At 42.7% G+C, this 24,243-nt stretch overlaps 1 protein-coding gene across 1 annotated transcript; it reads right to left on the bottom strand.

Moving 5' to 3' along the window:
* Positions 1-1,873: 1,873 nt before the first annotated feature.
* LOC125450655 (thiosulfate sulfurtransferase/rhodanese-like domain-containing protein 2) lies at positions 1,874-22,316 on the bottom strand. The gene is given in 7 exon segments (XM_059642589.1): positions 1,874-2,058; positions 2,456-2,594; positions 8,143-8,301; positions 13,038-13,096; positions 13,099-13,155; positions 13,482-13,601; positions 22,286-22,316. Coding segments are annotated over 7 exon segments (750 nt in total).
* Positions 22,317-24,243: the final 1,927 nt, after the last annotated feature.

Below are 24,243 nucleotides of genomic sequence, written 5' to 3' on the forward strand. Positions count from 1 at the left end.
ACATGCTTTCGGCTTATGGCTCATAGATGCTCTTCCTATCGACTATTCCATAGCCATTGGGCTGCAGGAATGTCGTTAGGAGGGAGTCCTCAACATTGACTCCAGATTCCCTGAGGCCTATAGCATCAGGTCAAACATAGGTAAGAAAAACTGCTGCTGATTTCAACCTACTGCCTCTCGAAATCAGCATTCCTTTACGTTGAACAGCAATTTAACAAAACACTAAGGTTGGCATGTACTCTGGATCAAGGGCCTCAAAGCCCATCACAAATAATGACTAGGTAGCATCACAATTGACTAAGCTGGCTGAGTCCTAGAGAACCTAAATATATTTTAAGTGATTAAATATTTTGATGAGGGTATTGCAGTTAATATAGTTTATATGATCTTCAGTAAGGCCTTTGACGAGGTCCTACATGGAAGGCTGATCCTAAAGGTAAAGAGCCCATAGGATCCAAGGCAAGCTGGGGAAACTGGATCCAAAATTGGCTTACCAATAAGAGGCAACGGGTGATGGTGGAAGGGTTGTTTTTGTGATTGAAAGCCTATGACCAGTGGCGTACCACTGATCCGTGGTACGGTTCAGTACTAGGACCATTGCTGTTTGTTATGTACGTAAGCACCTTGGATGTGAATGTAGAAGATATAATTAGAAAGTTTGCAGATGATACGAAAATTGGTGCTGTTTGATATAAAGAAGGATCATCTCCGGCTACAGTCTGGGCAGAGTAACAGCAGACGGAATTTAATCCTGATAAAGTGTGAGGCGATGTTCTGAGAGATCTGATAAGGGAAGAGTTTATGCAAGGTGTGTTATGTCCTTGGAGACTACTGAGAAACAGAAGGACTTTAGTGTATAAGCCTATAGATCCCTGAAGATGTCAACACGGGTAGACAAGATGGTGAAAAAGGAATAGGGGATACTTGCCTTTGTTAGCCAGGGTGTAGAATATAGGAGCAAAGAAGTCTTGTGACAACTTTATAAACCATTGCTCAGGCCACTGATGGAATACTGTCTGCAGTTTTGGTCGCCACACTATTGGAAGGATTCAATTTACTGGACAGGGTGCAACAGAGATGTTGCCTCAGTCATGAGGAGAGACTGGATAGGTTGGGTTGGTTTCCCTTGGAGCAGAAGAGGCTGAGGGAGGATCTAATTGAGGTATATAAAATTATGAGAGGCATAGACAGAGTAGATTGTGAGAATCTCTTCCCCACGGCAGATGTGGCCAAGACCAGAGAGAATAACCTAAAGGTGCAGAGTAAATGGTCGAGAGGAGATCTGAAGAATAGAATTTTCATCCAAAGGGTGGTAGATATTTGGGAAATGCTGCCTGAGAGGGTGGTGGATGCAGGTCTTCTTGCAACATTTAAAAAGCACCTGGATGAGCAGCTAAAGCACCAGGACATATTAGGCTATCGACCAAGTGCAGGTAATTGGGATTAGTGTAGTTTAGTGATTTTTTGAGAGCTTTTGAACAAACTATATGGTCATTTATGCACTGCATGAAGGATGTGCAAACTGGCTGCCATATTTCCTACATTACCATAGTGACTCCACTTTAAAAGTACTGAAGTACTTTGAAATGTCTTACTTTATGAAATCACTGAGGAAATGGAAACTCCTATAGTTTCAAGATAATAAAGTGTGAAGCTGGATGAGCACAGCAGGCCAAGCAGCATCTCAGGAGCACAACTGAGATGCTGCTTGGCCTGCTGTGCTCATCCAGCTTCACACTTTATTATCTTGGATTCTCCAGCATCTGCAGTTCCCATTACCCCTATAGTTTCAAGTCTGGTCTCTCTTTTTCTGGATTTAAAAAAAAACTAATGTGGGAACATGACAGGAATCGGCATGCGTTTTTAAGTACATTCACTTTCCCTTTTTCTGGTACGGCCCGAATGTGTTTCGGATGCTGAGTTTCCCTTTTCTTGCCACACAATACAACTGGCTAGAAAGCCTTTTTGGACACTGAACACAGGACAAAACAAGCTGACAGCAGTAAAAAGTACTGCAGAGTCTGTATTCATCACAAGGGATACCACAATAGCTGCACTCTAGAGCAGAAAATCACACCATGAGTTTCATAAGCATTAGAAGTACAAACATGTTAAACAATTAAAAACAGTGATTGAAGTACTAACAAACCTGTTGTTGGTTATGATAAATCCATGTGTGGATTCTGTAATTGTTAGTAGTTAGGAGCTTGAAATTGAATGACTTGTAAGATAGTGCCGAACGAGATTTGTATAAGAGAAATTGCATCTTTGCTGAACTAAGTGAGGCTATATAGAATTCTGCTCAGTTTGCTGAATCTGTTTGAAGAGTAAGACACTCTTAGCTAACATCAAAAGTACGTCAGTCTGGTCATTCATTTCATTTACTGTAATAAAGATCAAGAATTATTTCTATGAGTCAGATACAACAATGCTTTAACAGTTTATCTGTACTTACCTGAAATAATGTCATCATTGGCAGAAATGGCATAGCAATTGTCAAAAACAAACAACTTTCCCCTGCAGAAACCATTTGGAAACTGTTCAAGGTATTTGAGAATTCCACCCTTGAGCTGGTAAACTTCCTCACACAAATCCTGAATAACAAACAACAAATATTTTAATAAACTGTGAAGGTATGCACTGCCGAAGTTCAGTGGTGATCATGTAAATTTTGTTTACTAACAAGTTTTTCTTTGTTTTGGAATTACTTAAGTATGTAAAAGAGGCCACCTATGTCAAGGTTCTCAAATTGGAGTCTACAAAGAAATTCCATGAGCTTTTAGAAGTAATTTGAAATAAGGTGGGTGAACTGGCAGCATGGGTTGATACCTGGGACTTCAATGTTGTGGCCATTTCGGAGACATGGATAGAGCAGGGACAGGAATGGTTGTTGCAGGTTCTGGGATTTAGATGTTTCAGTTAGATTTGGTGGGGGAGGAGGTGGTAGAAGAGGGGGAGGTGTGGCATCGTTAGTCAAGGACAGTATTACGGTGGCAGAAAGGACGTTTGATGAGGACTCATCTATTGAGGTAGTATGGGCTGAGGTTAGAAACAGGAAAGGAGAGGTCATTCTGTTGGGAGTTTTCTATCGGCCTCCGAAAAGTTCCAGAGATGTAGAGGAAAGGATTGCAAAGATGATTCTCGATAGAAGCAAAAGTAACAGGGTAGTTGATATGAGAAATAATGGGAACTGCAGACGCTGGAGAATCTGAGATAAAAAGTGTGAAGCTGGATGAACACAGCAGGCCAAGCAGCATCTCAGGAGCACAAAAGCTGACGTTTCGGGCCTAGACCCTTCGTCAGAGCTCTGAAGAAGAGTCCAGGCCCGAAATGTCAGCTTTTGTTCTCCTGAGATGCTGCTTGGCGTGCTGTGTTCATCCAACTTCATACTTTGTTATCTCAGTGTAGTTGTTATGGGGGCTTTAACTTTCCAAATATTGACTGGAAACGTTATAGTTTGAGTACTTTAGATGGGTCAGTTTTTGTCCAATGTGCGCAGGAGGGTTTCCTGACACAGTATGTAGATAGGCCAACAAGAGGCAAGGCAACTTTGGATTTCGTACTGGGTAATGAACCAGGCCAGGTGTTAGATTTGGAGGTAGATGAGCACTTTGGTGACAGTGACCACAATTCGGTTATGTTTACTTTAGCGATGGAATGGGATGGATATATATCACAGGGCAAGAGATATAGCTGGGGGAAAGGCAATTGTGAGGCGGTTACGCAAGATTTAGGATGCATAGGAGGGGAAGGAAACTTTTGGGGCTGGGCACAATTGAAATGTGGAGCTTGTTCAAGAAACAGCTACTGTGTGTCCTTGATAAGTATGTACCTGTCAGACAGGGAGGAACAAGCAAGGGAACTGTGGTTTACTGAAGAAGTTGAATCTCTTGTCAAGGGGAAGAGGGAGGCTTATGTAAAGATGAGGCGTGAAGGCTCAGTTAGGGCGCTTGAGAGTTACAAGTTAGCCAGGAAGGACCTAAAGACAGAGCTAAAAAGAGCCAGGAGGGGACATGAGAAGTCTTTGGCAGGTGGGATCAAGGAAAGCCCTAAGGCTTTTTATAGGTATGTCAGGAATAAAAGAATGACGAGAGTAAGATTAAGGCCAGTCAAGGACAGTAGTGGGAAGTTGTGTGCGGAGTCCGAAGAGATAGCAGAGGTGCTACATGAATATTTTTCGTCAGTATTCACACAGGAAAAAGACAATGTTGTTGAGGAGAATACTGAGATACAGGCTATTAGACTAGATGGGATTGAGGTTCATAAGGAGGAGGTGTTAGCAATTCTGGAAAGTGTGAAAATAGATAAATCCCCTGGGTCGGGTGGGATTTATCCTAGGATTCTCTGGGAAGCTAGGGAGGAAATTGCAGAGCCTTTGGCTTTGATCTTTATGTCGTCATTGTCTACAGGAATAGTGTCAGAAGACTGGAGGATTGCAAATGTTGCCCCCTTGTCCAAGAAGGGGAGTAGCGGAAACCCTGGTAATTATAGACCAGTGAGCTTTACTTCGGTTGTGGGTAAAGTATTGGAAAGGATTATAAGAGACAGGATTTATAATCATCTGGAAAGGAATAATTTGATTAGGGATAGTCAACACGGTTTTGTGAAGGGTAGGTCATGCCTCACAAACCTTACTGAATTCTTTGAGAAGGTGATTAAACAGGTGGATGATGGTAAAGTGGTTGATGTGGTGTATATGGATTTCAGTAAAGTGTTTGATAAGGATCCCTGTGGTAGGCTATTACAGAAAATATGGAGGCATGGGATTGAGGGGGATTTATCGATTTGGATCAGAAATTGGCTAGTTGGAAGAAGACAGAGGGTGGTGGTTGATGGGAAATGTTCATCCTGGAGTTCAGTTACTAGTGGTGTGCCACAAGGATGTGTTTTGGAGCCACTGCTGTTTGTCATTTTTATAAATGACCTGGATGAGGGCGTAGAAGGATGGGTAGTAAATTTGCAGATGACACTAAAATCGGTGGAGTTGTGGATAGTGAAGATGGATGTTGCAGGTTACAGAGGGACATAGATAAGCTGCAGAGATGGGCTGAGAGGTGGCAAATGGAGTTTAATGCTGATAAGTGTGAGGTGATTCACTTTGGTAGGAGTAACAGGAATACAGAGTACTGGGCTAATGGTAAGATTGTTGGTAGCGTGGATGAGCAGAGAGAACTTGGTGTCCATGTACATAGAACCCAGAAAGTTGCCACCCAGGTTGATAGGGTTGTTAAGAAGGTGTACAGTGTGTTAGGTTTTATTGGTAGAGGGATTGAGTTTCGGAACCATGAGGTTATGCTGCAGCTGTACAAAACTCTGGTGTGGCCGCACTTGGAGTATTGTGTACAGTTCTGGTCACCGTATTATAGGAAGGATGTGGAAGCTTTGGAAAGGGTGCAGAGGAGATTTACTGGGATGTTGCCTGGTATGGAGGGAAGGTCTTACGAGGAAAGGCTGAGGGACTTGAGGCTGTTTTCGTTAGAGAGAAGAAGGTTAAGAGGTAACTTAATTGAGACATATAAGATAATCAGAGGGTTAAATAGGGTGGCCAGTGACAGCCTTTTTCCTCAAATGGTGATGGCTAGCACAAGGGGCATAGCTTTAAATTGAGGGTTGATAGATATAGGACAGATGTCAGAGGTAGATTCTTTACTCAGAGAGTAGTAATGGTGTGGAATGCCCTGCCTGCAACAATAGTAGATGCGCCAACTTTAAGGGCATTTCAATGGTCGTTGGATAAACATATGGATGATAATGGAATAGTGTAGGTTAGATGGGCTTCAGAGTGGTTTCTCAGGTCGATGCAACATCGAGGGCCGAAGGGCCTGTGCTGCACTGTAACGTTCTATGTTCTATGTGAGCTAGAAGGCAGGGGTAAATTTCAACCACCACGTGAAGCATGGAGTCAGTTGGATACCTCACCTGCATTTTGTTTGGGGACAGCGGGTGGGAAGTAGCAGTGTGCAAGTATAGACAGATTCTGCAGTGAGAAGCTGACATGTCTGTGTTATTGATATCTGCAAGTAAATATTACCTTCGTAAAAGCATTCCTAAGTCACACCTTAAATGCTACACTTCTATATTAATATTATTTTGATGGGATGCAGCACCGCGTCTGGAAGGCATGTGCATGTGCCCCTGCTTTGTGCATGCTTATGTTTACGTTTGCATTTGTGTGTGCGTATGTGTGTATGTAGAAAACTTCTGTGATGACTATACTTTGAAAGGGGTCCTTTAGTCATTGAGAACTAATGATATGTGGCTTTAAGCCCAAGGCTCCTGTCCCACCAATGAGGTGTCACATTCAGTGGCCCTTCTGCTTGATTGGGAAAGGATCAGGATTACAGTGCTATACTTCTCTGAATGTTTGACGTTTCACGGGGAGGTTTGATCTCTCTAAATCTGGTTGCATTTAAATTCACACTTTTTTGTTAATGTCGACATTGTCAATATTGTCCCAAGCATCCTGAAGTTCTAAATGTTGATTATTTACCATCAAGGCAATGCCATAAGGAATCGCTCTTTCCAGATTTAATGACATATAAAATTCATAAATAGGGCATTACTGACCGTGGAAAGTAAAAGGATGTGCAGAAGGAAGGTATTCCAACCTTATGGGTTGTCTAAGAGTGCCTGAAATTTAGAGAGCATAATGTGGATAAAACTCCTTTATTGTATTCATACATCTACAACTGAATCCTCAGCTTTCTGACCCACAGGCCACAATCAGTGAGGATAGGGAACTGCACCTCCTCCACAATAACAACACTGGATCCCCTCAAAGGATGTGTCCTCAGCCTCCTACCATACTCCCTGTACACTACTGTGTTGCCAAGTTCCGAGTGAACGCCATCTACAAGTTTGCTGACGACACCACCATAATGGGACAGATATCGGCTACTGCAGAAGGGAGATAGGGGGCTTGGTAATGTGGTGCAATGAAAAACAATCTGTCTCTCAACAGTCGGCGAAACTAAAGAACTGATCATTGACTTCAGAAAGAAAGAAGGAGAATACATCTTCATCTACATCAATGGAACTGAGATTGAGAGGGTGAAGAGCATCAAGTTCCACAGAGTGGCGAAAACTGACAACCCATCCTGGACTTCCCACAAAGACGCGACGGTCAAGAAGGCACAACAACGCCTCTTCTTCCTCAAGCGGCTCAGGAAATTCAGCATGTCCATAAGGCCCCTCACCAATTTCTACAGATGCACCACTGAAAGCAAACTGTCCGTTTGCATGATGACCTGGTACAGCAACTGCCCTGCCCAGGACCGTAAGAAGCTACAGAAGGTGGTGTGTACAGCCCAGACCATCAGAGAAGCCAACCTTCCGTCCATGGACTCCATTTACACAGCTCGCTGCTGCGGAAAATCTGCCAACATCAAAGGGTCATTGCACCCTGGTAATGACCTCCTACATCCTCTTCTGTCAGGCAGAAGATACAGAAGCCTAAACATATGCACCAGTAGGTTCAGGAATAGCTTCTTCCCAGCTGTTATCAGATTGATGAATGTACTCTCTAGCCACAAATAACGTAATCTTGCTAACGTTTATATTGCTTAGTGCACACTCTCTGTAATGTATGCCATAAGTCTTTTTGGTCTACACATCCTTTGCTTACTATGATCTGCCTGTACTACTTGTAAACAACGTTTTTCACTGTGTTTCAGTACATGTGACAATAAATAAATGAAATCAATCAAACCATCAGAACAGGAACAAAGTAACAGTTAAGTCAACAATGTTGAACATAATCCACAAAAGAAGTGACTGGACACGGTCCAGGATAAAGTTGAATTACTTTCAGTCTTAATTCACTTTACCAATATTGCAAAACTATGCATATGTGAACAAATTAATGTTTGTAATTTTTAATAACGAGCCTTGTACAAGATTATCCAGAAAGATCCTCTAAAAAGATGCATCTTAAAAATGACAGAGCTGATCTCCAGAAAGTACCTTATCAGTACTTGCTCTCATGTAGTTTTTGCTTTAATAGGGAAAACGAATTAATCACCCTTGACTACAGTAATTTAATGCCACAAGAGCAAACATGTTGATTTTGGCATTTTGCCACATCAAATTAATTATATAACCTTTACATTTCATGTAATTCTTGATCTAATTAATGATTCTTACCTTTGACCTTAGACAGGCTGAGCGTCATTGACAGCTGATTCCTCCTGTACAATACATAAGGACCGGTTAGTCCTTGAAACATTCCAAATTTGTATCTAAGTAATCTGGAAAATAGCTGAATTTCCGGATATTAGGGGCAATGCAGTTTTGAAAATTTCCCTGAGCAACACAGATTGCTACAATTCAACAAACAAATCTCATGAGTACAAGAGGGATAAAAGTAGTACGCATTCTGCAATGATTCATTGAAACAATTGATGCTACAATTCAGTGCAACATAATTTTTATTGTTCACGGACTGCTTACTGCAAGTCAATAGTGAAATAAAGTTGGAACTATATAGCAGTTTTCAGTGCAAACACCGATTTTGAATGGGAAGAATGGATAGATTTTTATCACCATCTTTGTTGTTAATGCACATATACTAGGAGTTTGCCAATCATCTCTGTGCTCATTAAAACCAGTTTTGCTACACAGAATGATCTTGTCCACTCCATGCAATGAGACAACCACCTACCTGGCTCATTCAACCCAGCTTAATAATGGATTTTGGCTCTGTTGGCAGCTCTTTCATTTCTGAGTCAGAAGGCTGAGGTTAAATCTCTTTCCAGGATTGAGCATAATCTCAGATGATCCTCCAGTCAATAGAGAAAAAGCACTTTTCTTCCATCGAACAGGGCCTTATTTATTGCTTTAAATTAATTTAATTGCCATGCCAGTGAGCTTTCAGACCAGGGACAAAAACAAAATTTGCTGGAAAAGGTTGGCAGGTCTGGCAACATTGGTGAAGAGAATTAATGTTCCCGGTCCAGCGACCCATCCTCAGACGTTTTCCCTTCTGAGGAAGGGTCACCGGACCCAAAACATTAACTCTGATTTTCTCTTCACAGATGCTACAAGACTTGCTGAGCTTTCCAGATTTTTGTTCCTGATTTATAGCATCCGCATTTTTATTTTGGTTTTTTATTTAGCTTTCAGATCAGGTTCATCTTGATTTTTACCTTTTGGTGGTGTGACAAGAAGAGGTGACAATCCTTTTAATTGAGAGGTGTTGCAGTCCATAGCTCTTCACAGGATAATAATGAAATGTTCATGACACGTGCAGTTATTAAGGAGCAAAACAGCCTACAAATTCAGAGGGATCAAGATATATGCCATCAGATGTGAATCTCCAGAACTTTCTTGTCAATTAACGCTGCTAAGCTGTTTGCTGTCACATCAGGCTCCTTATCCTCAGACTTCCTATTATTTTAAATGTTATGTTTATGCATTAAATGTTCATTAAATCTGCTGTAGAACATTGCTGCTCAGAGTTCACAAGGTACTCATGCTGTTAAAAATGTCTTAATTAACTAAAGCAAAGTCTTTGGTAGCACAGTGGTAACGCTCTTATCTTTACAGCCGGGAGACACAGGTTCAAGTCCTACCTGCCCCAGAATTGAATAACAACATCTCTGCCAGGTTGATTTGAAAATGTCTTGTTAAAGCAATGCAATTAACTTTTCAGGCCCAGAAAGGGAACAATATAAAATCAATTCAGTCCTGCACATTCATTGAGATTTAAATTTTTTTCTTAGCTTTTCACCCCTCTTCTTCTCTATTACTTTCTTTACTGATTCAAATCTAATTTAATATCTTTCTCATTCTTGTTGATAATTGTTGCCATGGTTTGTAAAGCCGACAGACTCCTAGTTGCTCCATTATAATTATACACAATCTTCCAAATTCTTTTGAGAAAGTTGCTGGAAAAAGTTGAACAAACCTCTTCCAGCAGGATCTGGCAATATTAACTTTTGAATAACTCCTGATTATACTCCATTATTTTGATGTTGAGCTTTGTTTCCTTACTTTGTCATATGCATTCTCCTTTGCTACTACTTTGTCATACATCAATTTTTGTGAGTTAAGTGGTGGTTAACGATTTAAAGGAGAATTAGTCAAGCATAATCCTGAAATACACAAACACAGAAATTGTTGGAGAAATTCAAGTGTGGCAGCATCTGTTGAGAGATAACAGAGTTACTTTTTTGAGGTCAGTGACCCTTCTTCAGAATACTAACTGTTGTCTCTCCACAGATGCTGCCAGACCTGCTGAGTTTCTCCACCAATTCTTTTTTGTTATGTTTCAGATTTTCAGCATTTGCAGTTCTTTTGTTTAGTTTAGAGCATAATCCTGAACTCACCTCAGTTCCAATTTCAATAGTAGTCAGATAAAATATTGCCTTAGCTGATTTGCTACGCCAGGGACAATTATAGCATTCTAATCATTTTGTTGGAGATCAGCTAGCTCAGCACAAAGTAGAGAACCAAGCTGATACCTCAGGTTGACAACAAAATGTGAGGCTGGATGAACACAGCAGGCCAAGCAGCATCTCAGGAGCACAAAAGCTGACGTTTCGGGCCTAGACCCTTCATCAGAGAGGGGGATGGGGTGAGGGTTCTGGAATAAATAAGGAGAGAGGGGGAGGCGGACCGAGGATGGAGAGAAAAGAGGATAGGTGGAGAGAGTATAGGTGGGGAGGTAGGGAGGGGATAGGTCAGTCCAGGGAAGACGGACAGGTCAAGGAGGTGGGATGGCGTTAGTAGGTAGGAGATGGAGGTGCGGCTTGGGGTGGGAGGAAGGGATGGGTGAGAGGAAGAACAGGTTAGGGAGGCGGAGACAGGTTGGACTGGTTTTGGGATGCAGTGGGTGGAGTGGAAGAGCTGGGCTGGTTGTGTGGTGCAGTGGGGGGAGGGGACGAACTGGGCTGGTTTAGGGATGCAGTTGGGGAAGGGGAGATTTTGAAACTGGTGAAGTCCACATTGATACCATTAGACTGCAGGGTTCCCAGGCGGAATATGAACTGCAGGAGGCCCATAATGGACATGTCATCTAAAGAATGGGAGGGGGAGTGGAAATGGTTTACGACTGGGAGGTGCAGTAGTTTGTTGCGAACTGAGCGGAGGTGTTCTGCAAAGCGGTCTCCAAGCCTCCGCTTGGTTTCCCCAATGTAGAGGAAGCCACACCGGGTACAGTGGATGCAGTATACCACATTGGCAGATGTGCAGGTGAACCTCTGCTTAATGTGGAATGTCATCTTGGGGCCTGGGATAGGGGTGAGGGGGGAGGTGTGGGGGCATGTGTAGCATTTCCTGCGGTTGCAGGGGAAGGTGCCGGGTGTGGTGGGGTTGGAGGGCAATGTGGAGCAAACAAGGGAGTCACGGAGAGAGTGGTCTCTCCGGAAAGCAGACAGGGGTGGGGATGGAAAAATGTCTTGGGTGGTGGGGTCGGATTGTAGATGGCGGAAGTGTCGGAGGATGATGCGTTGTATCCGGACGTTGGTGGGTTGGTGTGTGAGAACGAGGGGGATCCTTTTTGGGCGGTTGTGGCGGGGGCGGGGTGTGAGGGACGTGTTGCGGGAAATACGGGAGATGCGGTCGAGGGCGTTCTCGATCACTTGTGGGGGGAAACTGGGAACCCTGCACCCTAATGGTATCAATGTGGACTTCACCAGTTTCAAAATCTCCCCTTCCCCAACTGCATCCTTAAACCAGCCCAGTTCGTCCCCTCCCCCCACTGCACCACACAACCAGCCCAGCTCTTCCACTCCACCCACTGCATCCCAAAACCAGTCCAACCTGTCTCCGCCTCCCTAACCTGTTCTTCCTCTCACCCATCCCTTCCTCCCACCCCAAGCCGCACCTCCATTTCCTACCTACTAACCTCATCCCACCTCCTTGACCTGTCCGTTTTCCCTGGACTGACCTATCCCCTCCCTACCTTCCCACCTATACTCTCTCCACCTATCCTCTTTTCTATCCATCCTCGGTCCGCCTCCCCTCTCTCCCTATTTATTCCGGAACCCTCACCCCATCCCCCTCTCTGATGAAGGGTCTAGGCCCGAAACGTCAGCTTTTGTGCTCCTGAGATGCTGCTTGGCCTGCTGTGTTCATCCAGCCTCACATTTTATTATCTTGGATTCTCCAGCATCTGCAGTTCCCATTACCTCTGATACCTCAGGTTCCGCAGGTCAACTACAAATTGTTCTTACCTAACGAGCCAATTGGATGCTGCAGTCCATTATATTTCAAGTTTACTAGTCGCTCAGTGGTTAGCACTGCTGCCTCACAGTGTCAGGAACCTGGGTTTGGCTCCACCCTCAGCCAACTGTCTGTGTGGAGTTTGCATGTTCTCATTGTGTCTGCGTGGGTTTCCTCCCACAGTCCTAAGTTGTGCCGGTTAGGTGGACTGGCCATGCCAGATTGCCTGTAGTGTTCAGGGATGTGTAGATTAGGTGGATTATAGGAGGATGGATCTGGGTGGGATGCTCTGAGAATCAGTGTGGACTTGTTGGGCCAAAGGGCTTGTTTCCATAGTGTAGGAATTCTGAGTTTCAGACTAGCCACCAAAGAAATGTTGGCATAGATTAGAAGCCCATCAGATAACTTTTTATCAAATCATCTGGAAAAGGCATGCTTGAAATGGCAAAAACTACAAAAATTCCAGTCAGGTGGAAATTAAACAATCATTATGGCCACTCCCAGCCATTTACCATTTACTAAATCTGTCCAAGTACCACGTTTCTTCAAAAAACATTTCATTCCCATGACACGTTCTCCACGGAGTATAATTTTCTGGAACTATGCAACCACATCCAGCTCAAAATTAATACTGGCTCATAAGGAATAGTTATAGGGAAGGCATTGGCTGCTGCAAAGACCTTGTTCAACATGGGAATCCAAAATACTCGCTCCAAGGTTATTGGTGTAATGAGAAACCACATACAGTTTCTGAGCGTACTGATGTTCCTTCAGTTGCATTTATTATGATACTCAATATTTTAAATAAACTTGCACTTTTGAACTCAGCAATTGACTACAACACTAAACAAAAAATCAGATGAATAAAAATGCACAGTTTCACTCTCATAGAAATTACTGCAGTCCAAGAGAGTGGTGCTTTTTTTAAAATCTGGGCACTGTCAGACAATGTTTCTAGTTTTCTATGGGACTCTTCAGGAGTTAAATGAGTTCCTACCATACCACTTACAAAACAAACAAAAAAAATCATTAAGTTACAGCTGTACGTAGCATGCACATTGCTACAAGTTTCAATTAAACACGTATTCACTTCTACAAGATTTGTAAAAATGCCAGCAAGATCTGGTTCCCGAGCTAAATAAAGCCTGTGTTTATTTAAGATCCTGCTCTAATTTCAAAACCACTCCAGTACTCAAAACATTATCCTTTTAAGTTAATAATAATGGCATAAATTGTAAATGAATTACAGTGTGGTTTATGAACATATTTTCTGCTAGTCAATGCACCAGCAAACAATCTCAATCTGCTCCTTTACTTACCAGCATCTTTATAAGAAATCTTCTCAGGATCTACTCCCATGGGAGCAACCTCTTCCTAAACTCCAACACGGAGGTCTTGGAAACAGTGGGATCTTCCTGCACTCCGCTTAGCCAAAAATACTTATTTAAGAATTATTTCACAAATATCAAAGATACAAATAATGTGAATGGTTTTATACATCAATGTAGGAAGTGCAATACATTAAGTTTTGAATTTCCCAGAATTGTAAAAATTAACATTTCAGTCATACAACACAGAAACAGAAATTTCTGGAAAAACTCAGGTGCAGCAGTGAACCGAAAATATTAACTCTAATTTCTCTCCACAGATACTGCCACACCTGCACTTTTCCAACAATTACTGTTTTTGTTTCTGATTCCCACCGTCCATAGTTCGTTCGGTTTTTATTTAGCATGGAAACACACCCTTCGGTCCAACTCATCCATGCTGAGCAGACATTCCAATCTAACCCAGTCCCATTTACCACAATTTGGCCAATTTCCCTCTAATCCCTACCGATTCATATGCCCATACAGATGTCTTTTAAATGTTGCAATTGTTCGCACCTCCACAACTTTCTCCGGCAGTTGTTCCACACAGGCACCACCCTCTGTTGGAAAAAGTTACCCCTCAGTTTCTTTTGAAATTTTTCCCCTCTCACCTTACACCTGGGCCCTCTAGTTTTGGACTTTTGGATAGGAAAAACATTTTGGCTATTCACCCTATCCATGCCCCTCATGATTTTATAAATCTCTAGAAGGTCACCCCACAGCCTCTAACAGTCCAGGGGGAAAAAACCCAGCCCATCCAGCCTCTCACTATAAATTAAATTCTTCACTCCCAGCAATGTCCTTGCATATCTTTACTGCACTGTCCCGAGGTTAACAAAATTCTTCTTCTACAACAGCAACCAGAATTGTGTGCAGCATTCTAAAAGGGACTGCACCTATGTTCTGTGCAGCTGCAAAGTGATGTCTCAACTCCTATGCTCAATATTCTCAGCAATAAAAGCAAGTGTGCCATACACCTTCTTTATCACGCTGTCTCCCTGCAATGCCACTTTAAACAAAGTATGCACCTGCACCCCTAGGTCTCTCTGTTCAGCGACACTCCTCAGGGCCCTACTATAAATTGTATAAGTCCATTCAAAATGCAACACCTTATATTTTTCTAAACTCCTTTTGCCACTTGTCGGCCCATTTGCCTATCTGATCAAGGTCTCAATGTGCTCTGAGATAATCTTCTTCACTGTCCAAAACACCAACTATTTTGGTGTCATCTGCAAATTTATTAACCACACCTCCTATATTCACATACAAATCATTTATATAAATGGTGAGAAGCAGTGGACCCAGCACTGATTGTTGTAGCACACCGCTGGTCCCAGGCCTCCAGTCTGAAAAGTAATCCCCCACCACCCCACTCTGTCTCCTACCTTTAAGCCAATTTGATATCCAATTGGCCAGATCCCCTGCTGATGCTGGAGAATCTGAGATATCAAGGTGTGAAGCTGGATAAACACAGCAGGCTAAGCAGCATCAGAGGAGCAGGAAGGCTGACATTTCGGGCCTAGACCCTTCTTCAGAAATGGGGGGAGGGGAAGGGGATTCTGAAATAAGTGGAGATGGGGAGGCGGATGGAGGATGGATAGAAGAGCAGATAGGTGGAGAGGAGATGGACAGGTCAAGGAGGCGGGGATGGAGCCAGTAAAGGTGAGTGTAAAGTGGGGAGTTAGGGTGGGGTTGGTCAGTCCAGGGAAGATGGACAGGTCAAGGAGGAGGGGATGAGGCTGATAAGTAGGAGGTGGTGGTTGGGGGTTCAGGTGGGAGGAGTGAATAGGTAGGAGAAAGGACAGGTTAGGGATGCGGGGATGAGCTGAGCTGGTTTTGGGATGTGGTTGGGGGAGGGGAGATTTTGAAGCTTGTGAAGTCCACATTTATACCATTGGGCTGCAGGGTTCCCAAGCAAAATATGAGGTGCTGTTCCTGTGACCTTGGGGTGGCATCGTTAGAGCACTGCAGGAGGCCCAGGAGGGACATGTCATCCAAGGAATGGGAGGTGGAGTTGAAGTAGCTCGTGACTGGGAGCTGCAGTCGTTTGTTGTGACCCAAGTGGACCCCAAGCCTTCACTTGGTTTCCCCTATGTAGAGGAGGCCACATCGGGAACAGCGGATACAGTATACCACGTTAGTAGACGTGCAGGTGAACTTCTGTTTGATGTGGAAGGTTTTCTTGGGGCCTGGGGTGGGGGTGAGGGGGGATGTGTAGGGGCACTTCCTGCGGTTGCAGGGAAGAGTGCCGGGGGTGGTGGGGACCGTGGAGCAGACAAGGAAGTCATGGAGGCAGTGGTCCCTCTGTAAGGCAGATAAGGGCGGGGAGGGAAAATTGTCTTTGGTAGTGGAGTCAGATTGCAGGTGGTGTAAGTGCTGGAGGATGATGCGTTGAATCCGGAGGTTGGCGAGGTGATCCATGAGGACGATGGGGTTCTGTTTTTGTTGTTATTGTGGGGAAGGGGTGTGAGGGAAGGGTTGTGGAAAATGCAAGAGATGTGATCAAGGGCATTTTCGATCACTGTGGAGGGGAAGTTGCGGTCCTTGAAAAACGAAAACATCTGGGACCTCCCAGGATTGGAATCAATCTTGGGAGCAGATGCGGCAGGGGCAAAGGAATTGGGAGATGACAGTTTTGCAGGAAGGTGGGTGAGAGGAGGTGTATTCGAGGTAGCTGTGGGAGTCGGTGGGCTTGAAATGGATGTTGGTTTCCAGGTGGTTGCCAGAGATGGAAACAGAGGGTCCCGGGAAAGAGGCAGAGCTTTCAGAAGTGGTCCAGGTGAACTTAAGGTTGGGGTGGAAGGTGTTAGTGAAGTGAATGAACTGTTTGAGCTCCTTGTGGGAGCACGAGGCTGCGTCGATACAGTCATCTATGTAATGGAGGAAGAGGTGGGGTTTGGGCCCAGTGTAGCTTCAGAAGACGGATTGTTCCACGTAACCTACAAAGAGGCAGGCATATCTTGGGCCCATGCGGGTACCCATGGCCACCCCCTTTGTCTGTAGGAAGTGGGAGGAATTGAAGGAGAAGTCGTTGAGCTGAGGACGAGTTCAGCTAAGCAGATGAGGGTGTCAGTGGAGGGGGCAGTCGGGCCTGTGGGACAGGAAGAAGCAGAGAGGGCCTTTAGGCCATCTGCAGGGGGAATGCAAGTAGATAGGGACTCATATTTTGCTTGGGAATCCTGCAGCCCAGTATTATCAATGTGGACCTCACAAGCTTCAAAATTTCCCTGCCCCCGACTACATCCCAAAACCAGCCCAGCTCATCCCTGCCTCCCTAATCTGTCCATGCTTTCTGCTTTGGGTCTTTTACCAATTACTTTAAATCGGTACACTCTAATTCTTAATCCTTTTGCATGTTGGGACACTTTTCCCCACCCTAGGCTGTCCTTACAGCTCATGCTTTTAAATACCTCAATCAAGTTTCTATTCCCCCTTGTGTACTTCAAGGAAATTAGTTCTAACTCCTCCAGACCAGATTATTTTATAATTGAAATTAAGATATTGTGTAACTTTCCATTCTTTCTCCCAACTATCCACTCCTCCCAACTTAACCCTCACCTATCAGTAGCATCCACACCCCCTTGACCAACCCCCACCCTAGCTCCCCATCTACACTCACCTTTACTGGCTCCATCACCACCTCCTTGGCCTGTCCGTCTGCTCTCCACCTCCCTCCTCCTTTATCCATCTTCCACCCGCCTTCCCTCTCTCTCTATTTATTTCAGAATCTCCTTCCCCTCCCCCATTTCTGAAGAGGGTCTAGACTCAAAACATTAGCTTTCTTGCTCCTCTGATGCTGCTTGGCCTGCTGTGTTCATCCAGCTCTACATCTTACTATCTCCAATGGTGAAATGGTACCATCCCCACCAATGAACCAGGAGGCCTGGGTTCAAGTGCCACCATCTCTAGATATGCGAAATAACATCTCTGAGCAGGTTGATTAGTAAAATATCTAAAACTTTTAAGTTGGCAGAGCAATCCAAGGCATCACAAGTAGAGAAAAAGTCAGAACATCATGGAAAATTTACAAAACATTTATAAAATAGAGGGCGTGCCCCAATGCAGGAGAAAGGACGTCATCATTAAAAGTGGTTTTCATTATCAGTTTGCACATGAATATATGTACCTCCAAAGCAGTTGTAACAAGTGTTAGGATGAGAGTTTTATTAGGTGAGAAAGTGATGTAGCTTTATTTTTTCCTAATCATTCGTGAGATGTGGGCGTCTTTGGCTGGGCCAACATTTCTTGCCCATCCCTTGTTGCCCTTGAGAAGGTGGTAGTGAGTTGCCTTCTTGAACTGCTGCAGTCCTCCTGCTGTGGTTTGACCCATAATGCTATTAGGGAGGGAATTCCAGGATTTTGACCCAGTGACAGTGAAGGAACGGCGATATATTTCCAAGTCAGGACGGTGAGTCACTTGCGGGGGAAACTTGGAGGCAGTAGTGTTCCCATGCATTTGCTGCCCTTGTCCTTCTAGATGGAAGTGGTCATGGGTTTGGGACATGCTGTCTAAGGATCTTTAGTGAATTGCTGCAGTGTATCTTGTAGATAGTATACACTGCTGCTACTGAGTGTCAGCGGTGGAGGGAGTGGATGCATGTGGACATAATGCCTATTAAGCAGGTTGCTTTGTCCTGGATGGTGTCAAGCTTTATGAGTTTTGTTGGGGCTATACTGATCCAGGCAAGTGGGGAGTTTTCCATCACACTCCTGACTTGTGCCTTGTAGATGGTGGAGAGGCTTTATGGAGTCAGGAAGTTAGCTACTTGCTGCAGTATTCCTAACTTCTGGCCTCTCTTGTGACTAGTGTTTATGTGATAAGTCCAGTTAAGTCTCTGGTCAATGATAACACCCATGCTGTTGATCATGGGGGAATTCAGTGATGGTAACACCATTGAATGTCAAGGGACAGTGGTTAAATTGTCTCTTAATGGTGATAGCCATAGCATGTCATTTGCGTGGACCAAATGTCATTTGTCACTTGTCAGTCCAAGTCTGGACATTGCCCAGATCTTGCTGCATTTGAGCATGGACTGCTTCAATATCTGAGAAGTCACGAATGGTGCTGAAACATTTTGACTTTGCAAGTTTTTGAAAGCACAAGTGAACCAAGTAACGAGGCATGATGGACTTTAATGCCAAGGTACTGCATAACAAATCAGTCAGACTGATTTCAGCATAAGTAAGAAAACGGACAATAAAGATAGTTCTGAAGGGAATTCGGAGTTGGGGAAATGATAGTATAATACAGTGCTGAGTTTATTAAAACATAAATCTGATCTCAAACAAATTCCAAACAGAATCACACTTTCAACACTACCTGTGGGAACTCCTCCCAAACTGGAGGAAAACTCTGACGCCTATATTTGCATTTATTTATCACCGAAGGCACTTTCCTGCAGAGTAGAGTTTAAAAGCAACAACTAATTCTGTGCATGTGCACATGATGTTCCACCTACTGGTGGCAATGGCACAAACAACTTTTATAAAACATTGATTGGACTCCAGCTGCAGTATTATGGCTAATTCTGAGACAATACTTTAGGAAGGATGTCAAGATCTTAAAGAAGGTGCATAGGGAATTTACTAGAGTGATAAGTGGATAGAAATATGACATTACGTAGAGAAACTGGAAGCTGTTGTTCTTACAGAGACACTTAAGAAGGATTTAACAAGTGTTCAATGTCTTGAAAACACGGTAGAATAAATAAAGAAATACTTTCCTCTATTCGACAGGGCAGTAAACAGAGGACAACACTTAAAGAACTACAGATATTACATGAAAGGTTAAAATGCAAATGATTATTTGTCAAACTGGACAGAAGTAGGCAGGGATGTCCATACAAGGTACATGTTGAAACATTATTCCTTACAATATATGCTAATAAATTGGATCTGGGAGGACATAATCTCAAAGCTTACAAATGACACCAAACTGGGAAATGTAGTGAACAAAAAGGATAAAATATTATACAATGGTTATCTAGAAAGCATTGCCTGAAGGTTAGTAGAACTAGATTCAGTAAGTTTCAAAAGGGAATTGTAAAGGAATAAACATTGTGGAGTATGGGAAAGGGCAGGGAGTGAGACGAATTGTATAGCTCTTTCAAAGGCCCCACATGGGTATGCTAGGCTGAAAGGTCTCTTTCTATGTTATGTTGTTCTATGATATCAAATCCTTTAATTAAGGAACCATCATACTCAAATTAATAAATTCATCAAAAATACAAACATGTAACTGTATATGTTTTGAAAAGGTTAGAATTGTAAAGCAAAGATATTGTATGAAACCTCTCTACACTTTGGGATGGCCCATATTTGAGTGCACACTATACATAGTTCTGGCCTCTACATTCCAAGAAAGATTTAGCGGAATGAGTATGCAAAAAATTTAAAGGATAAAACTAGATCTGAAATGCTATCCTCGTCAAGGAAGGATGAACAAACTGGGATCTATCCTCAAGAAAACAGAAGGCCAACGTGGATGACCTGATAGGTATGCTTCAGGTTTTGAAAGGGCAGATATCAAAAGATGTTTCCATTTATGCTACAGGCTAAAATCAAAGAGTCATAAGTAAGATCATTATGAACAAATCCAGAGAATTCAGGAGAAAGTAGGAGTAAATTGTCAGCCCAGAGCTGGATATGTTTGGCACCATTCACAACTTCCTCAGATTCAGAGGTAGCCCAACATCCAAATGCAACAAGACCTGGACAATATCCCGACTTGACAAGTGACAAGTAACTTTGTATCATACAAGTGCCAGATAATGACTATTTCCAATAAAAGACAATCTAAACACCTTCACGGATGTTCAATGATGTGGCCATCACTGAATCTCCACTATCAACATCCTTGCAGTTATTGTTGGCCAGATGCTCCTCTGGACTAGCCATATACATGTATTGGCTACAAAAGCACGTCAGAGGCTAGGAATACTGTGATGAAAACTCATCTCCTTACTCCTCAAAGTGTGTCCATCATCTATCAGGCATAAGTCAGGAATGTGATGGAATACTCCCCAGTTGCCTGGACGGATGCTGCTCCAACAAAACTCAAGAAGCATGACACATCCAGGACCAAGCGGCCCTCTGGATTGGCACAACATCTTCTAATGATCTTTGGTGAATTTCCATACTGCATCTTGTAGAAAGTACACCACTGACACTCAGTACACACTGCTGCTACCTTCTAAAAGATGCAGTATGGAAATTCACCAAAGATCCTTAGACAGCACCTTCCAAACCCAAGACCACTTCCATCTAGAAAGAAAAGGGCAGCACTTTCATGGGAACACTACCACATGCAAGTTCCCTAACAAGCCACTTACCATCCTGACAAGGAAATATATTGGCATTCCGTCACTGTTGCTGGGTCAAAATCCTGGAACTGTCCCCATAGGACATTGTGGAACAACCTACAGCATAGCCTGCAGCAGTTCAATTCGGCAGCTTATCACCACCTTCCCAAGAACAACTAGAGATGGGCAATAAATACTGGTCAGCCACCAAAGCCCACACCCCATAAGTGAATTAAAAAGACTCCACAAAGGATAATTGAGCATAGACATATTCAAAGGGAAAATAATCAATAGAGAAGCAGAAGAAGGTTACCCTAACAAGATTGGGTAGAGGGTCCCATGGAGTTTTAACATAGAATGAACAGCACAGAAACAGCGACTTTATTCTAACTAATCTACATAAACATGCACACAAATATATATGCAATTTCTGTACTGCTCAAAATGCACATGCAATAATCACACTGAACATACAGACTAAATGGAGACGTCTAAATGACATAAAAGATTTGCTCATTTATTTCTGTCTGACCCCCTAACCTATTGTGCACACTCATCAGCCATAATGTTCCTTCCTAGGTTTGCCTCTTGACATGTTGTGAATGCTGAAAGCCGCAGAAAATGTAAAGAATACACATGCAGGGAAATAAGCATTTTATTTTTGTCACTCGGGAACAGCAATTTACAGGTCAGATACAAAATGGAGTAAGGTACCATGAAGCTCCAAACTTTCTCTTGTTTCATGCTTAAAATAAATCTCAGAAGGTTCTCTATTGATCCAGAATTGGCATGTCATTCCCCACGAGTCATCTTCATTATACTTCTCAGTGAGATTGACAACATGTCAAACTCTGAAAGGTTCTGCTTCATGGGCCTATGGTCACTGTGAAATTGTCAAAAACACCTTCAGAAATTTCAGTGAAAATCACCAAAGAAGCTTTTGTTTATTTATTCAGGGTCCATTAAAACTCACACCCCCAGTTCCATTTTCTCTTATTTAATCACTGTAGTATTTTGGGCGCCCAAACTCCAATAAAATTAAACTAAAATTGTCAACTCATTTCACTCCTGTCTTGTCTCTCTGACAGATATAACATTGGTTCTTGGTCTCGTGAAAACATTCCGAAATTTTGTCTTTAGATTGGTTTCTAGAATATCGCAAGTTCAGGAATACTTTAATCATGCTTTCTACTGCCGTGAATGGTCAGAATTACAGCAGACAGTTTTAATCCAATGATATACTGTTACGTCTAACCTCAATTTTCTACATTGTTTCTCTTCCAATCCCGGCTACTTTCTTGCTATTTTGCTATTGAATTCCAGCAACCATTGAACTCTACATCTCCCTATGAATTTAAATTTCCCCAGCACTTTCTCTCTAGTTACTGTTTATTGCCTCCTTTAGGGCACTATTAATGCCCTCTACCATGAAGTTTGATGAAAAGTACTTACTCAACTCCTCTGCCATTTCCTGATTCCCCATTCTTTCCTAAGCTTCATTTTTGAAGGGGCCTATGCTTATTTTGGCTTCTCTCTTCGCTTACATATATTTAAAGAAACTCCTCCTCTCCATCTCAATACTACTCAAGTTTACCTTCAAAGTTGATTTACTCCCTCACTTTTTTTGGTCATCTTTTGTTGCTTTATTTAAAAAAGAAATCCTAATCATCTGGCTTACCATTAGTCTTTGCCAAATTGTTTTTTTTCTTTCAATCTTTAACTTCCCCGGTTAACTATGATTGGTTTATTCTGTCCCTAGAATCCCATTTCCTCGCTGAGATACATCTTCATTGTGAGCTATGAACTATTTTCTTTAACATCCGCCACTGTACCTAGCCTGTTTTTGCTGCTTAACTACTTTTACAGCTGATTCTGCCTTCATAATGACTCTTCTTTAAGTTGAGCAGTTGTTTTCACCCCAAGTTCCTTCTTCTTAAACTGAATGCTGAATACTACCATGTTATGGTTAACGTTTCCTTGGGGATCTTTTACTTGGAGATACTTTTGAACCTACGTCATTACATATTGGCAGATCCAAAATTGCCTGGTCCTTGGTTGGATCCACAACATATCAATTTATGAAGGTGCCCCAAATACCTTGCACGAATATTTCCTTACAGCTACCTTTGCTAATTTGATTTCCCAAATCTACATGAAGGATTAAGTAACCCATGATTAATGTAATGCTTTTTTAAAAATGTCCTTATCTTTTAAGATAATGAAAATTACAGAATAACTACTGTTAGGGGATCTACAGACTACACCTACCAGCAGCTTCCCTATGTTATTTCTTACCCCACCCATATCAGCTCTATATCATCCAATTCTAGTTTTTTTTGTTACCCATACTTATTTCATCATGTACCACCAAAACTGTCCCTTCTTGCCCATCTCGGTAAAAGTAGCATATGAATATTTAGTTCCCCGTTTTGATGTCTTTGCAATCAAGTCTGCATAACGACTAGAAAACCATATTCATTAACCCCTGAGATAACCCGAAACGTCAGCTTTCCTGTTCCTCTGATGCAGCTTGGCCTGCTGTGTTCATCCAGCTCTACACCTTGTTATCTCAGATTCTCCGGCATCTGCAGTTCCTACCATCTCTGACACAACTTCATTAACCCCTATTTTTGCAGTTATTTCAAATACTCCACTTATTTAAGTAAAGAACATTAATTTTGCATTTTTATAACTTCTTACCACTTTGACCCTGAAAATTCAGGCACAGCATGAAAGCAAAAGATAAAGCAAATGACATGGTGAAGATGAGTGGGTAGCCAAAGGATTCAGAAACCTTTAAAAGCCAGCAAAGGATAAATGAAAATGCAGTGGGGCGAGGGGGTGTGGCAGAATATCAGGGTAAGCTGTCTAGTAATATAAAAGAAGATTACAAGAGTGCTTTTTTTGATATATAAAAGGCCAGAGTGGATATTAGACTGCAAGAAAACGAGGCAGGAGAAGTAGTAATGGGGAATAAAAAAAAGTGGTGGAACTACATATATGCTCTGCATCAGTAAGACACCAGCAGTGTTCCAGAACTTCAAGAGAGTTACATGCAGAGGTGGGTGTAGTGACCATCACTAAGGAAAAAGTGAAGCTGAAAGGTCTGAAGGCGGATAAATCACCCGGACTAGCGTTCTGAAAGATGTAGCAGAGGAGACTGGACAGCATTGTTGGCGATCTTTCAGAAAACATTGGAGTCAGAAAGTCCTAGAGGACTGGGAAACAGTTCTAACACCATATTTAAGAAGGGAGAGATGCAGAAGATGGGAAACTATAGGTCAGTGAGCCTGACCTTGGTTGTTGTCAAGATTTGACAGTTCATTAAAAAGGATGAGATTGCAGAATACAGTACTCAGAGTGCATGGTAAAATAGGGCTGAATCAGCAAGTCTTTGTCGGGGGGAGGTC

This window comes from Stegostoma tigrinum, chromosome 3, assembly GCF_030684315.1.
Source record: "Stegostoma tigrinum isolate sSteTig4 chromosome 3, sSteTig4.hap1, whole genome shotgun sequence".
Classification (NCBI taxonomy): Eukaryota; Metazoa; Chordata; class Chondrichthyes; order Orectolobiformes; family Stegostomatidae; genus Stegostoma; species Stegostoma tigrinum.